Below are 15,128 nucleotides of genomic sequence, written 5' to 3' on the forward strand. Positions count from 1 at the left end.
GAGAGTTATGTGGGAGATGGATTCAGTCATTCAACAACATTTCCTGAGCACCTGCTATGTGCTCCGTGCTTGGTGCTAAAGAGAGAGCCCTGAGCTAACCAAGCGTTTGCCCTGGCGGGGCCGAATTTGAAGGCGGGGAGACAGAGAACGAACAGGTAAAGGGACATAATAAGACGTTGAATGGCAACGTGTGCTATGGAGAAAAATAAGGATAGAGGGAGTGGTTGTCTGGGGGAGAGTTTTGTGCCTTCGAGAATGTGGTCGAGGAAAAGTGACGTTGCAGCAGGGACCAGGGAGGAAGGGAGGGACGGAGCCACGCGGGTGTCTGAGGGAAAAGAATAGGAGGCAGAGGGAACAGCCTCCCACGCATCCGCAGAGGAGGCAGGAGTGCTTGGACGGCCCGGAGGAGCCCGGGGAGGCTGTAGGAGCGCGCCAGGTTCCAGGGAAGGGGCGAGGGGGGAGGGGAGATGTGGGGAGAAGGAGGGCACAGATCAGGAGGGACCCCACAGGCCCTGCTGAAGGGGTTGGCGGCTCCACAGCCCCGCCTCCACTGGGTTGTGCCCCTGTCTACACTGCGCAGGTGCAGGTGCGGGGGCCCTGAGCCTGAGCTAGGAGTCATGCTCAGGGTGTGGTGGGGCCCAGAGGACACCGCTTTGGGGTCCCCGGGCTGGTTTGGGATGCTGTCTCCAGACACTGGCCCATCTAAGTCACTGGACCTCTCTGGACCCGGCTCCCTCGTCTACTTAAAAGGGCCCAGAGCACGGCCCAGGGCCAGGGTGCACTGTGGTGGCAGGGAACAGCCTGGACTCTCACATCCAGCCCTCGGCTGTGTTAGGAGCAGCTCCAAACACTTAAGAGGGGCTCTTACTCAACGAATCCTCACCTTTAAGGAGAAAGGGAGGCTGGAGAGGGTGAGCAACTCCGCAGGGAGCACCCTGTGGAGGAGAGTCCTCCAGGGTCTAAGGGTGGCCTCCTCCGCTTCTCTCCCCACCACCACCCCCACCCCCGCCTCCCCGCCCCGCCCCCCAACCCGAGCCGGCCTCCCCTTACCTGGCAATCACGCTCCTGGCTGGCTCAGGTTACTGGAGGCCCTGAGGGGTCTGTTTAAACAAGTGTGTCTGAGCAGGAAAATCAAACAGACAGCGACCCTCCGGGGCCGCCACGGGACCACCGCCAAGGACTACCCCTGAACCTGATAAGGCCGGATCTATTTTCACTTAATTGGGCTGCGGCCAGGGGCCCACCTTTCCATCAGATAGGAGGTCTCCCCAGGGATGGGAAGGGTCCCCTTCAGGTGGGGCTGTCGTGCACCCCTGGCCGGGAAAGGAGACGGCCAAGGGGGTTGGGGGCGCCACCGGCTGGGGAGGTGCCGTAGGAGAGTTTGCTCACTCCTGCCTGCAAAGTTGGGGAGGAGGCTGTTGGGAGAAGAATTCTATTCCCCAGAAAGGCCCGGGGAGGGAAATTCATCCTTGGGAGAAGGGTGGGGCCTGGAGTCCACGCAGGCCTTTCTGAGTGACACCAAGCGCGTCGTGTGACCCCTCTGGGCCTCGGTTGCCTATCTTCAGAGGAGGAGGCAGCTAGAACTCCCCGTCAAGGTCAAAGGAGATTTAAAGGCAGCAGAACCAGCAACGGAGGAGTGACTTCAGTGTTCTTTTAGAAACGTCGTTCAAGAACTATTTGGTCAGCACTAGGATGAACTGTCTTTACCCTTGACCCCAAGGTCCAGCCCTCTGGCCCTCCCCCCTTGCCCCAGTGCAGCTGGCCCGATGTGGGGTGCTCTGGGCTGGGAGTCTGGCTGGTGCTGAAAGCTTGCTGTCACCTGCTGGTCATCCATTCACTTCTCCTGTCAAGTGTCCCCTCTTGAAGTCGAGCCCCTGTGCTGGCCGCGGAGGCCCCCACAAGCTTGCTCTGGGGAGCTAGACTGATGCCCACGCACGGGGATCAGAACAGGGGCCGCCGGAAGCACCCCGTGGACGGGCAAGGCTTTGCACCCTTCTCTGCCCTTCTCCTGTCGGGGAGTCCAGGGCAGGGGTCTCCAACCCGGGGTACGTCGGGGCCGTGGGGCGCACTGCAAAATCCCCTGGGGTGCCGGGAGAAATCTTAGAACACTTCCTGTTTTTATGTTGGTTGGAACTATTTAACTCCAGTTTCCCCACATGTAACCAGGGATAAAAAGGGACTTGCTGCCAGGATTAAAAGCATCAAGCTACTTACGAGCTCAGAACAGTGCCTGGCGATAGTAATTGCCAAGAGGCCTCAACTATTACCAATAGCAGGACTTATTCCTCATCCTGGCGTTTAGCGCCTCCGTTTTCCAGTTTCCCTGGACTCTGATCCTTTTCAAAGAGTCTCAGGGAGCACCGCAAAGCGGGGTCCATTCCACGGATGTAGCACCTGGGGTTCAGGCAGGCGCTGTGTCATTCGCCTGGGTCCCTGGCAGGCGGGGCCGGGATCCCCGGATCCGGAGGGGCGTGGCTTTGCAGGAGTCGTGACCCCGCCCCCTCCGGGAGCGCCCAGAACCTGCGGGTCTCGAGACCACTGCAGGGCCTGGGCAATCGCGCGCGCCAAACCCGCTGGAGGTGGAGGAAAGCGGAACTGAATCAAATTCTCCGGCATGTGCGACCTCCACGGCCCGCCTACCCCGTGCCAGAGGCCGGGAGGGGGACACCAAAGATTCCCGCTCTTCCCTGCATGCGTGGCGCGGCGGAAACCGCGCCCTAGCGCCCGCTGGTTCCCGTTCTGGTGGCCGGGGCGGCCCAGCTGCGCGGCCCGAAGCACGCGACTTCAACTTGCTGCATCTCAGTTTTCTCATCTGGAAAATGGGATGCCCACCCCGGGGACTGTTGTGAGAAGTTAATTGTGGTGATGCGTTGGAAACACCTAGCACATAATCTCTGCTCAGTGCGGGTGGGTTCGCTCCAGCATCCACCGTCCCCTCCCCCAGCTCCAGGAATAACCGAACCCTGCCTCCAGACTCCGAGCCGGTGTCCCCAGCCCTCACCGGAGACGCAGGCCAGACGCTCCCTGAACTTATCGGGGCCAGCGTGCGCCAGGGGGCACTGCGCTTCCTACTCTCGCACCGGAGTCCTCGCAAGGTGCAAGCCACTGGTCCCAGAGGGGACACCCAGGTTTCTTGACCTTCCTGGGAGCCGGGGAAGGATGAGCACTGGGTTAGGGTTGGTTGGGGAACCTGTATTTTAGTGCCACTTCTGTCCGTCTCAGCCTCAGTTTCCCTCTCTAGGCCACACGGCTGTTCCATTGCACACGGATTGAGCGCTTACTGCATGCTGGAGGGTTCCTGGACTCTGCCTTCCAGGTTGAAGGTCACAGGGAGGCTTCAGGACCTTGGAGGCCTGAAGGGAGGGAGGGTTGTGTAGGGCATAGGCCAGCCGCTGTCTTTTCTGGATGGTTGAGGTTCAGTGCATAGAAAGTGTCAGAGGATCGAAATTCTGGGCGGGGGGAGGGGGAGTCTTTTCCCTCTGAGAACTTTCCAGGGGGCATCCCAGGCAGGAGGGACAAGCCAGGTGGGGTGGGGCCTAGGTGTCCCAGGCGGGTCCAGATCCAGAGCCAATGGCCTCTCCGCAGGGCAGGACCTGGGCCACACCCCTTTCCTCGCCTCCCCATGACCCCAGGCAGAGGGTATACTGTGCAGTTCACAGCCCAGATGTGGAAACTGAGGCGAGAAGTTACTAGCTCCAGTTATTGGCAGGAGAGGCAGGAGCCAGGGCGGGGAGGGACACTTCTCCCTGCTCTCGAAGGTGGGAATGGCCGCTCCAGAAATCGGACGCTATCTGCAGACAAAACCGACCGGAGTCGCATTAGCTTCTGAGTGGCTTGAGGACAGTAGTTCTAACTGAATGGTGGTGGGGAGGAGGAGTGGGCAGGCGAGAGGGACTCGGAGAAAGGGACAGGCAGACAGGGGAGAAAAGAGACCCTGCCATGGAGAGACAGAAGCACAGAGATCAGAGACCAGGGCTTCTGAGAGAGACCCATCTGAAAGAGAGAGAGACAGAGAGATAGAGGGGGAGAAAGGGAGGACGCGGAGAAGGAATGTCAAAAGTCAGGACCCGAGGGAGAGAGAGCAGAGAAAGAGGGAAGGGGTGGGAATCGTGGGGAGAGGGGCTGCAGGCCCCCCTAACCTCATTCCCCACCCCTCCTCACAGAAGGGACGCCTCCCACAAAGTCCTTCGGGCTGCCCCCCTGGCAGGTGGGGGGGCACACTTCCAGGGTCACTCCCGAGGCTCCCCTCCTCTGGTCTCTCTCCTAGTGCGGCTCTGGACCTCCTCGGCGCCCCACACTCGCTTCCCATTTCTGCCACAAGTGCCTGGATCGCGGGAGGCTCTGGCTGTCAGCATCTCTGTGTCCTGAGTTTCTTTTCGCCTGGGCTTCTCTGCCTTCCTGCCTCCGTCGATCACTGGGCCGCCTCTTCCCCGCCCTGTGCGTCTCTCACTCTCCTTCGCGGGGTGGCCGCGCTGGGTGCGGGGGGGGGGGGGGGTGAAGCCCGAGGTCCCCCGCCAACACAGGCACCTCGGACCTTCCTCGATGATCGGGCAGGGCGGGCCTCCCCGACCCTGCATTCTCGTGCAGGGGAGGAATCCGCAGGCCCAGAGGAAAGGCCCCAGCCCCCTCGATGCCAAGTGCGCGCAGCGCGGGGGAACCTGCCACAGAGCGGAGCCAGCCGTGGGCCCGGCGAGCAGCTGCGGGCGAGCTCACGGTATCCGAGCCGCGGCACAGCGCACCCACTTTGAGAGTGAATAAACCGAGGCTCAGAAAAACTGGCCCTCAGCCTTCGGCTGGTGACGCCTCTCGCCGTTCGCGCGCCTGTTTTCTTCTCTGAGAGACCTGAGATCCTCGGCATTTGGTAACTTTCATAAGAAAAACTGGACAGTCTCCAAGACTCTCAAGTAGGTGGTGGGCAGGGGGAGGGGAGGAGCAGGAGGGAAGGGTACTGAGCGCTGCCCCCAACACCCATTTTGCGGATTGGGGGCGGGACTCGAAGGCGGTTCCACCCAAAACTGCCGGCCTCCGCGGTATTTCAACGCATTCATTTCGTCTCTTGAAAGCGCAGCGAGAGAGACCGCTCCCTGCAGTATAAGGAGTGGATTTCGGGGGTTCAGACCCACCCGCGTCTGGATCCCGGCGCCGCCGCTAACAGGCTGTGTGACCCTGGCCAAGACACTTTACCTCTCTGATTCTGTTTTGTCATGTGGAAGGCGAAGAAAGCCTATAATAATGCCTATCTCCCCGGGTAGAGGGGATTAAATCGGATAAAGTTTGCAAAACCTCTGACGACAGGCCTGACACCCTGCTCAATATAAGTCAATTTTCTTTTTCGCATTCCTTCCCTCCAATCCCCGGGCCCTCCGGGCCCTTGCCGGAACTGAGACGGGGCCCTCAGCCGGCGGGGCAGAGTCTGGCGGGGAGCAGGGCGAGCCTCCCTCGGCCCGGGGTGGGCAGAGCCGGGATGGTCGGCCCCTGGAGCCTCGGGGTCTGCCTGACATCTCCAGGCTTAAATAACCGTGCGCCTTTGTTATTCGTCGGCAGCAAAGTGGTTCGTTACGCCTGATCGGTCTAATTGCTTTGAAATGGGATATATTATCTATAATTATAGAGCTCTAGGAGGAGCCGGCCGGCCCCCGCTTTCATCTTTCCCAAGTGCACCCTCATGTCGCGATCACATTAATTTGGGCCATTTGAAAGGGGGCCCCCTCTCTCCCCCCCGCGGATCCAGGCCCCCTCACCCGCTTCCGAACTTAAAGACACAAGGAAGCCCCAGCCTGAGCCAGAGGAAAGAAGCAAGTGGGGGAAGGGCGGGAAGCGGGGAAGAAGCGGGCAGTCGGACTCCGCCGCGCTAGGGCACTTGCGCGAGTTGGGCCCACTTGAGGCAGAGGAATGAGCAAGAAGGAGAAAATATTTTTACAAGTAGTTTTCTTTTTTCTTTTTTTTCTTTTTTTCTTTTTTTCACTTCGCGTTGAAGAAAGGCCCCTAAACTCTTAAAAGGCATAAGCTCTGCCCAGGTCCGGGGAAAGCAGAAAGCATTTCAATCTGGATGCGCGCTGTGGATATTCAGCTAGTGGCTGAAGACTCACCGGGGTTCCCAGCTCTCCTTGAGTTTTTCTCTGGAAAGCTGTGAAATCCTCCCGAAGGATACCATCAGGGACTCCCAGACAGTTTCCCAAACCTCTGACTCCCAGCCGTCCGCTTCTAGGCGACGGAGGCCAAAAGACTTAGGAGACACGGGTTTGAGAAGCCCCCTCCGCAGATTGGGGGATCCCGAGGTCGTGCTTTCTGTCTACCCGTCAACCTCGCCCCCCCTCCTCCCCACCTCAGGACAAAATACCTCCTCTCTCTCCCCCTCCGCCGCCCTCCTGGAGATTGGTGAATTCCCACCAAAATAAATCGTTCCGGGTAATCGGTTTTCATAGCACATTCATTCTATTAAAGAGGACTGTTTGGGGCTCGCTAATTGCCGGGGGTCCCACTGAGCTGCACATTTTTTAAAATGCACGCGGGATTCCTGGGTCGAGGCCACAAAATGCGTTGCACGGGGGGGGGGGGGGGGGGGGAGGGGCGTAAACAAAAACCCGACGGAGGCGACAACGAATGCCCAAGTGAGGGGCCAGCCTGCAGGCTTTTCCAATCCCGGCCGCAATACCCAGACACTGACAGCGCTCTTCAAGACGGGATCCCTCTAAACGCGAGCCTTTCCCTGGGAAGGGGGAGTTTGAAAACACCACCACCCCTCCACCGCCGCACACTCTCCCAAAACGGGCTTTTGGGGGGGGGGGGAGACCAAACCCGACCCCAGTTCAGTTGCCCAGGGAGTCGGACGCTAGGCAATCAATCCGTCTTTGGGATCCTAAGCGCCGAAGTGCTTTGTTGGGGGACAGGGAGTCCGGACTGAGAAGGATGGAGCGAGGCGCGAGGGGAGGGGAGCGGAGCACCAGTCCCCGAGCTTTATCTGCTGCGGGCCAGCCCTGCCCTTGCCAGGCATGAATTACAGCCCGGCTTTCTGGGCGGCTGCGGCCGCGCGGAGAAATGCCGGGCTGGAAGCGCCTGGGGGGGCAGTGCTGGCGGCGAGATAACAGGCGCAGCCCCCCCCCCCCCCACCCCGGCCCCGTCAGCTCGAGAAACCCACCAACCGGGAAATCCGGAAAGGCCCAGACAAATACAAACGCAGAGAAAGCTCCTCGCCGCCCCAAAACTTGTGCCTCTCCTCCCGCGGGCTCAACAAGCTCCGAGAGACACAGAGACGTTTCCTTTCCTCTAACCCCCTTCTCTGAGACCCGGGGCATCTCCCCCCCTCCGCGCCCCCACCCTCAAAGGCAGGTCGGTGCAAGCGCCGAGAGCTATTCTGAGCACCGGCTCCACGCGCAGTCTACTCGGAACCCCTTTCCCTCTCCAGACACACACTTCTCGCCTTGCCACGCATGCCCCCAGCTAACCCGCCGCGCCCGGCGAGAGCGGACAAGAACCCACACCGAACCGAAAAACCGTGGGGTTCCGGACGGGCTCGGGATGCCTAGGGGCGGGCGGCAGGGCCGGGGGCTGCGGGCGCAGGCGGTCTGCTCCCAGGAGGCGGGGGCGCGACTTCAAGGGCCCCTGCGCCGGCTGCTGCCTTTGATCCGGCCGCCGCTGGCGCCTAAAAACAACATCCTCGTCTGCCTATTAGGCGCGCTGAGGGATCGTGACAGATTGTTTATCCCCGCAATTAGCGATGCGGCCCTTCTCCCGCCGCCCGGCTGGCCGGGCCCCGGGCCCGCGCCGGGCCTCGCTGCGCCGCCGCGGGGGACGGCCCTGAGACCCCTCTGCGTCGCGCGGCTGCACTCTCGGGGTTCGAGCCCCTGCTCCGCCCTAAAGCTGAAGTTCTTAGCTGGCGGACTCCAAGAGGGTCCAGAGCACACACCCCCCCCCCCCCCCGCCCCGTCCCACTCCCCTGAAGTTGATTTTACTGTTCAGCGTTTTTCTACGGAGGAAGTTCTTAGATCAGACTGGCAAAGTGATCTGAGAGTCCAACACTCTTGAGATGGGAGACAACGGCGCAACAGCGCAAGCCTCATGGCAAAGACAAGCTATCTGTCGAAAGGGTGACCTAAAGAGCCAAGGGGCCTCGGTTCCCTCTCCCCGTCTAACCCCGGTGCAGAGGGAGATTCCGGCTCGGCTGTAGGGTTCGTTCCAGCCACAGCTAAATTGAAAATGCAGGCCATAGAAGTTCGCTATCCGGGCTGGGATGCTAGCCCACTGTTCGGCCTGCAGCCTTGCTGAGCATCAGTTCGGTCAGCTCTGAAATGGGTCGTAGGCTGGCCTTGGATCCCGGCATCCTCAGGCGTACCTCCTGGGCCTTGGTTCCGCTGCCTGGTGGCAGGACGCTATTCGTCCTACCCCTGCCCCGGGGTACCGGGAGCTTAAGCCAGGCCGCGTGGGTGCACCGCGCCTCTAGCTGGGCCCGACGCGAGCTGGAGGCCCCAAACCCTGCCTAATGCTTGTGTTGCAGTCTCGGACGAGTAAGGAATCTGGAAACGCGGCGTAAACTTCACAGATGCGAGTATTCCTGAACCCCTCCCCCCCCACCCCCCAAGACCTGAACACATCTCTGGAGCCTATGGACAGACGTGAGGCTGCCGATCACCCTGGCGTCCGCAGCCCGACCCCTCCCGCCAGACCCCGGACGCCGTCAGGGTAATAAAGTTCCCGCTGTAGCAATTCATTTCCCTTAATCTGGACGCCCCTAATCTACAGCTTTTATTGCGCCCAGTTAAAAGGCGAGGGAATTCGCTGTCCCTCCGCGCTCGGATAATTACCCCTAAATGGCCACGGCAGCCCCTCGTGTTTCCTGGAGATTAGAACCCCGCAGTCATCAATGGCGGGTCCCGGTGAGCCGCCAATCACCGCCGCTGGCTCCCCGGGGGTCGCCGGCCTGGGCCCCGGGATAAGAGGCCATAAAGAGGAGGGGCAGAAAACTGCTGAGCCCCAACCCGACTTTGCATAGATCTTCTATCTCCCCACGCTTTCAACTCATTTTCCTCCATTTTTTTTAGCGGAAAAAAAAGATCACGTTTCCTCCGAAACTGGCAAAATAAAAGTTCTCGGGCCCAGCTACCAAGGATCCTTCCCAGGAAGCGTCCTCTTTCTCCGCTGACCCCCTCCCAGAAACGTGCCTCCCCACTCCAGTATCATCCGCGACCCAGAGACAGGGACGTGTTATTGTTTCCGCGGACGCGTTGAGGTCACGTTAAGGCCAGATCAGTGTTTTGTTGACGTTTCTGCTGGTTTTATTTCAATAAGTTCTATATCAAAAGGACCCGGCGGCTCCTTCCCCCAGCTGGTCGCCGGTATAGGTGTTGTAATCCTCCCAGGGAAGTTCACAGCGGGGGGGAAAGTACACATCATGAATGAAAATCGATTAACGACCCCGGATAATATCATGTGTTCTTATTCTTAGCGTCTATAGCACCACAGGAGAGTGGCCGCTTTCTGCAAACTTCAGTCCAGCGCCTAGAAAGAGACAAAGGCCCACTTCTACTCAGAGGTAAAGTTTTGAAGATTGAAACAGAGGAAGAAAATAGAGGTTTGTTTGGTTTTTTTTTTTAAGAAATTAATCTTTCTTTCTACTAGAATACATAACCATCCAGATTTTTTTTTTTTTAAACTGTGAAAGAAGTGTGTCTGAAATGACTCATCGCCAATGATCGCGGGAGAGAAGACGGGAGGCAGATAGCGGAGGGGGATAGAGAAAGAGACACAGCGGCTGGCCGCCAAAGGGAAAGGTGAAAGAAGCCTTGATAGAAACAGGAAAGGAGCAGAGGAAAAAGGGAGGCGTGGGAGAGAGGGGCGATCAAGGAAGGGAAGAGAGGGGAGGGCAGAAGAGAAGGGACGAGGGCAGGGAGAGTCCCCCAGGAAGACAGAAAAACTAGAGAGCCGCGGGGACCCGGAGACAGACGCGCGGCCCAGGCTGCAGCGCGGAAGAAAGTTTCTCCGGCGCCCCCTCCCCTCCCCTCCCCTGCCCTCCCGGGGCCCGGCCCCGTCCCGCGCGCCCAGCGGCCCAGTGCGCCTCGGGGCCCGTCCGCAGGAGCGCGGCCCAATGGCAGGCGCCGGGCCCGCCCCCTCGCGCGCTGATTGGTCGCCGCGGCGCCGGCCTCGCCTTATTAACAAGTTCTCTGGGGAGCTGCGGCCCGACCCGGAGCCGGCGAGTGCGCCCGGGAACCCGGCCTGCGCGGCGGCGCCAGCGAGGAACCAGGCCCCGAGCGCCGGAGCCGGCCTTCTGGGGAGGGGCGGGAGGCGCGCGCGCGAGGGCCCGCCCGGCCAGGGCCCCGGGCGCACCCAAAGGCCGGCCGCGCTCCCAGCTCGCCCCAAGCCCATGCCCGGCGGCTGGCCCGTGCTGCGGCTGGAGGGGGGGCCCGGCTCTGCATGGCCCCGGCTGCTGACATGACTTCTTTGCCACTCGGTGTCAAAGTGGAGGACTCCGCCTTCGGCAAGCCGGCGGGGGGAGGCGGGAGCCAGGCCCCCAGCGCCACCGCGGCCACGGCGGCCGCCATGGGCGCAGACGAGGAGGGGGCCAAGCCCAAAGTGTCCCCTTCACTCCTGCCCTTCAGCGTGGAGGCGCTCATGGCCGACCACAGGAAGCCCGGGGCCAAGGAGAGCGCCCTGGTGGCCTCCGAGGGCGCACAGGCGGCGGGCGGCTCCGCGCAGCCCCTGGGCGCCCGGCCGGGGTCTCTGGGAGCCCCGGACGCGCCGTCTTCGCCGCGGCCGCTGGGCCATTTCTCGGTGGGAGGACTTCTCAAGCTGCCAGAAGATGCGCTCGTCAAAGCCGAGAGCCCCGAGAAGCCCGAGAGGACCCCGTGGATGCAGAACCCCCGCTTCTCCCCGCCCCCGGCCAGTAAGTAGCCAGAACCCAGGCGGCGGGGGGGGGGGGGGGGCGGGCGGGGGGTGCGGGGCGGGAGGGCGCCAGGCCTGGAGCCGGCGCCTGCCTGTCTCCAGCAGCTGCGTACCTGCAGCCAGGTACCCGGAGCCCATGCTGCAGATCTGCTGGCGGGGCGGCCGGGGTTCGCCACTCTCCCTACTCGCGTCAGCTAGAGGGGTAGAGGCCTGGCTGAAGCCCAGCTCTCGGTCCACTTTCGCGGACTCCTCGCCTTGGCCGGGCGACGCTGGGCGTGTGTGTGTGTGTGTGTGTGTGTGTGTGTGTGTGTGTGGCGGGGGTGCAGTTAACTTCCAGGGCAAGGTGTCTGGGCACCCTCCCCTCCTGCTCCTATCAGAAGCCCCCGGGAGTCCCCACTTCCCTATCTGCCCCTATGCCCTGTTATTTGGCCGTTATCCCTACGGATGGGTCCAGGCGGTGCGGACATCTTCCCTGCGCTCAGAGTTTCACTTTCTCATAGAAGACTCCCCCCCCCCCCCACCTCCACCCCGCATTAAAGTACCTCTCTGCCCTGAGGTTCTGAACCTCTTGCAAAATTCCCCCTTCCAACCCTTCAGATTTCAGACAGATACTTGGTGCTCACGGTGGATGGTTCAATTAGTGGGAGGGGGCACTCAGGTCCAGCGGAGGGGGCGGGGCACCAAGTCAATTAGCGGGAGGCGTCCCCTCCGTGGCGGTGGGAAGCTCCCAGACGTCGCCCGACAGGGCCACTGGAGCGGACTCCAGCCGCCATAGGCGCGTTCGGGGTCGTTGCAAGGCCTCGCGGCCCCCCGGCTTCTCTGCCCAGCAAACACGCTCGGAGATATTTCAGGAGCACGGGAAATTCCCAAGTTTTCCTCGTTTCCTCCGATTATTTTGCGCGGCATAATAGCAACCCGAATTCAATGGCGTGATGCTGAGGAATGATTTTTATCTGGGGATTAAACGTCTTTGAAAGGCCAGCCCCTCCCTGGGCCTAAAGGCTGGAGAAGGTGGCCCCGGGCTAGGCTGTCGCTACCGAAGGGATTGACGTTTCCCTCGGCGCCCGCCCCTCGGGCGGCCCGGCGGAAAGCGAGTCGGGGGCCAACTGCTTCCCGGACTCTCAATGGCCTGGAGCAGGGAAGAAGGGGGGATGTTAACACAAGATTTCGTTTGACTCATATCCTGGTGGTCTGCGAGCCCAAAGGCTCATTTAAGGGAAAAAAAACAAACAAACGAAAAAACATGCATACTTAGGCAAAACCCGCATGGTGAAACATTATGTACTTGAATTCATTTTTCCCCCGAGGGAAGCCGCTGGGTAGGCAAAGCGTCCTTTCCAGGACTCGGGAATTCGGTTAGGGCCTCCACGCTGACCCCAAAGTCGTTGAGATCCCCGTTGTCCTGGGAATAATGTGTTCTCCGTTTTATCTGGCCACAACTGCCCTGTGTGGCAGGGGTTCACTGGCCCAGAGGACTCCGACTGGTACCTTTGGGAGCCCTCTGCCGGGGCGCTGGCTCACCGCCCATCTTTGAGGTATATTTTGAAGCCATAAGAAAAAGCTTGGCACCGTTCATCTCCGTGGACTGAGACCCAGCTGGAGGAGAAGCCATTGCAACCCCTCTCCCACTCACCCCCATTTGTGTGTGACCAGAGGGCCAAGGCACTGGGGGTGGCTGAGCCCCAAGAGACAGCTGGGACCACCGGAAGATGCAACCCCCCTCCCCTTGGCACTTCCTATATTTGAGATATGGCCGCCGGTGCAACCTTCTGACCGCCTGACAGCCGGCTCTGCTCGCCTGCCATCCCCTGAGACTGTCCTTAGACCCCTGTAGGAGCACGCCGTTCCAAGGGGAAGAGATCTGGGCCTAGCCTAGCGCTGAACACTTTGGTGGGCACACATACATGTTCACCCAACGCAGAAAACTAGATGTGATCTTGGGTTGGGTGCAGGGCCTTTCTGCCTGTTTCATCAACCTTATTAACACCTACGGTCCCAGCCTGGGCGACGGTGGGAGGAGGCCCGCCGCGGAAGGCCCTCCCAAGCAGCCATCTAGCAGGAGGCATCCCACCTCTTCCCACTTAAGTTCGGGCCTTGAACACGCGCGCGTTTCACCCGGAATCTTTGTTTCCTCGTTTGCAAGAAGTAGACGGAAACGTCTACCCCGCGGGGCGTGGCAATTGGAGAAAATCTTTTCCAAGTGTCTCTCCCAGCGCTTGGCACCGAGGTGCCCCACGCAAATGAATAGCCGGTATTGCTGTTGACTACTATTTCTGCTTTGTGGGCAGATTACACTCCCGCGCCGCTTTCTTAACCCACTGCCTTTCTCTCGGCCCCCTAGGGCGGCTGAGCCCCCCGGCCTGCACCCTGCGCAAGCACAAGACCAACCGCAAGCCGAGGACGCCCTTCACCACCGCGCAGCTGCTGGCGCTTGAGCGCAAGTTCCGCCAGAAGCAGTATCTGTCCATCGCCGAGCGCGCCGAGTTCTCCAGCTCGCTCAGCCTCACCGAGACGCAGGTGAAGATCTGGTTCCAGAACCGCCGCGCCAAGGCCAAGAGACTGCAGGAGGCCGAGCTGGAAAAGCTGAAGATGGCCGCCAAGCCCATGCTGCCACCCGCGGCCTTCGGGCTCTCCTTCCCGCTCGGCGGCCCAGCGGCGGTAGCGGCCGCGGCGGGCGCCTCGCTCTACGGTGCCTCTGGCCCCTTCCAGCGCGCCGCGCTGCCGGTAGCGCCCGTGGGACTCTACACAGCCCATGTGGGCTACAGCATGTACCATCTGACATAGAGGGTCCCAGGGTCCCCCGCCTGCGGTTCCAGCCGATTCCTCCAGCCCCTGTCTTCTGCAAAGCAGCAGGAGCCCCCCACCCCCACCCCACCCAGCGAGCTCCCTCCCCTTCCACCCCCCACACTGCTCTGGTTTATCCTCCGCCGCTCCCTGCGTTCACTCACGAAGTCTGATCCCCTCCCCCAGAGTGGCTGGAAGGGTCCCTTAACACTCTTCTAGAATCTAGACCTACCCTTTGTGTTACAGATGGATAAACTGGGGTTAGAGAAGTTAAATTTCCCAAGGGGCCTCAGCAGAGTTAGCTGTTGGACGCGCACCAGGGGCTGCGTCCTGTATCCCTGCCTCCTGCCCCCGACACCCTGCGCGAAAAGCACAGGAAAAATACTCCCGCCTGAAGATTTTGGAAATAAGAACAGTTGGAGAGAAGGAGAACATGCCAGGGGAGATCGGCCTCCCCACCGCCCCGCCAGCCCCCAGGTCCTTCCTTCGGAAAAGTTCAGAGAACTTCAACAGCAGAACGTTTGTTTTCGGTGGGGGGAGGGGGGCACACAGATGCGTTGCAAAGGTAGGTTGGAGGGACCCCTCTCACCAGTATCAGAAGAAATTGTAAAATAAAATTTAAAAATCCTGTTTCTTATTTAACAGTACGTTTGTGTGTCTGTCAAGAATCCCTTTGGAAGGGATGGTGTGTAATATACTGTATATTTGAAATTTTATTATCATTTATATTATAGCTATATTTGTTAAATAAATTAATTTTAAGCTACAAGAAATGATCTCTTTATTGATTTAGGCCTTTATGTGAATTTCACGTCTTCGCACATGCAATTGCCTTTCAGTGCGATGGGACTTTTACTCTAACGCCTTTCAAAGGTGACCACGATATTCCGGGACAGAGGGGGGCGTCTCTTTGAACACACAGGACAGATCTGCGCTGGCAAAGTCAAGTGGAGAATTGAAGCAATTACCTACGATAATTAGGCTCAATTTTCCAATTCGCTTTAAGCTGAAATCGACACTTGCTCAGGTGACCCAGAACCGACTCTTTCTTTTTTCTTCCTTTTTAACCTGTCTATGAAAACAAAGCGAATCACCCAAATGGTTTGATGACTGCAGACAGCTAATCCAGACAATTCCCACCCCCGCAAACCTGTTTTTCCCACAGGAGGCCAGGTGGGGGGTGGAGGCACAGCTTTCCTTCTCTAAGTCGCTGCGCTGGTGTAGACCCGGTTTGTGGATTTAATTTTGAGCTGCCAGAATGTGAACTCCTTCACACCCCCTATTAGGACGCCTAAACACAAACCACTTTACTGAAAACCCAAGGCGACAATACACTTCCCACCTTGGCGTGTCCTTTGCATGAGCCCTCCCCCCAAACTCTCACAGACTCCGTTTTTTCTTTTATATAGTAGGTTAAATTCAGGCTTCCAGGAGAATAGATTTGAACGAGCGCCAAGTTTTAGCCTTCT

The 15,128-nt window shown here is 59.8% G+C and overlaps 1 protein-coding gene across 1 annotated transcript; it reads left to right on the forward strand.

Annotated features, from left to right (window-relative positions):
* The first annotated feature begins 10,215 nt into the window (after positions 1 to 10,215).
* On the forward strand, positions 10,216 to 14,417 carry MSX1 (msh homeobox 1). The gene is made up of 2 exons (XM_042982756.1): positions 10,216 to 10,876; positions 13,217 to 14,417. The coding sequence occupies exons 1-2, from the start codon at positions 10,408 to 10,410 to the stop codon at positions 13,657 to 13,659; spliced, it is 912 nt and encodes a 303-aa protein (XP_042838690.1). The 5' UTR covers positions 10,216 to 10,407; the 3' UTR covers positions 13,660 to 14,417.
* Positions 14,418 to 15,128: the final 711 nt, after the last annotated feature.

This window comes from Panthera tigris, chromosome B1, assembly GCF_018350195.1.
Source record: "Panthera tigris isolate Pti1 chromosome B1, P.tigris_Pti1_mat1.1, whole genome shotgun sequence".
Lineage (NCBI taxonomy): Eukaryota > Metazoa > Chordata > Mammalia > Carnivora > Felidae > Panthera > Panthera tigris.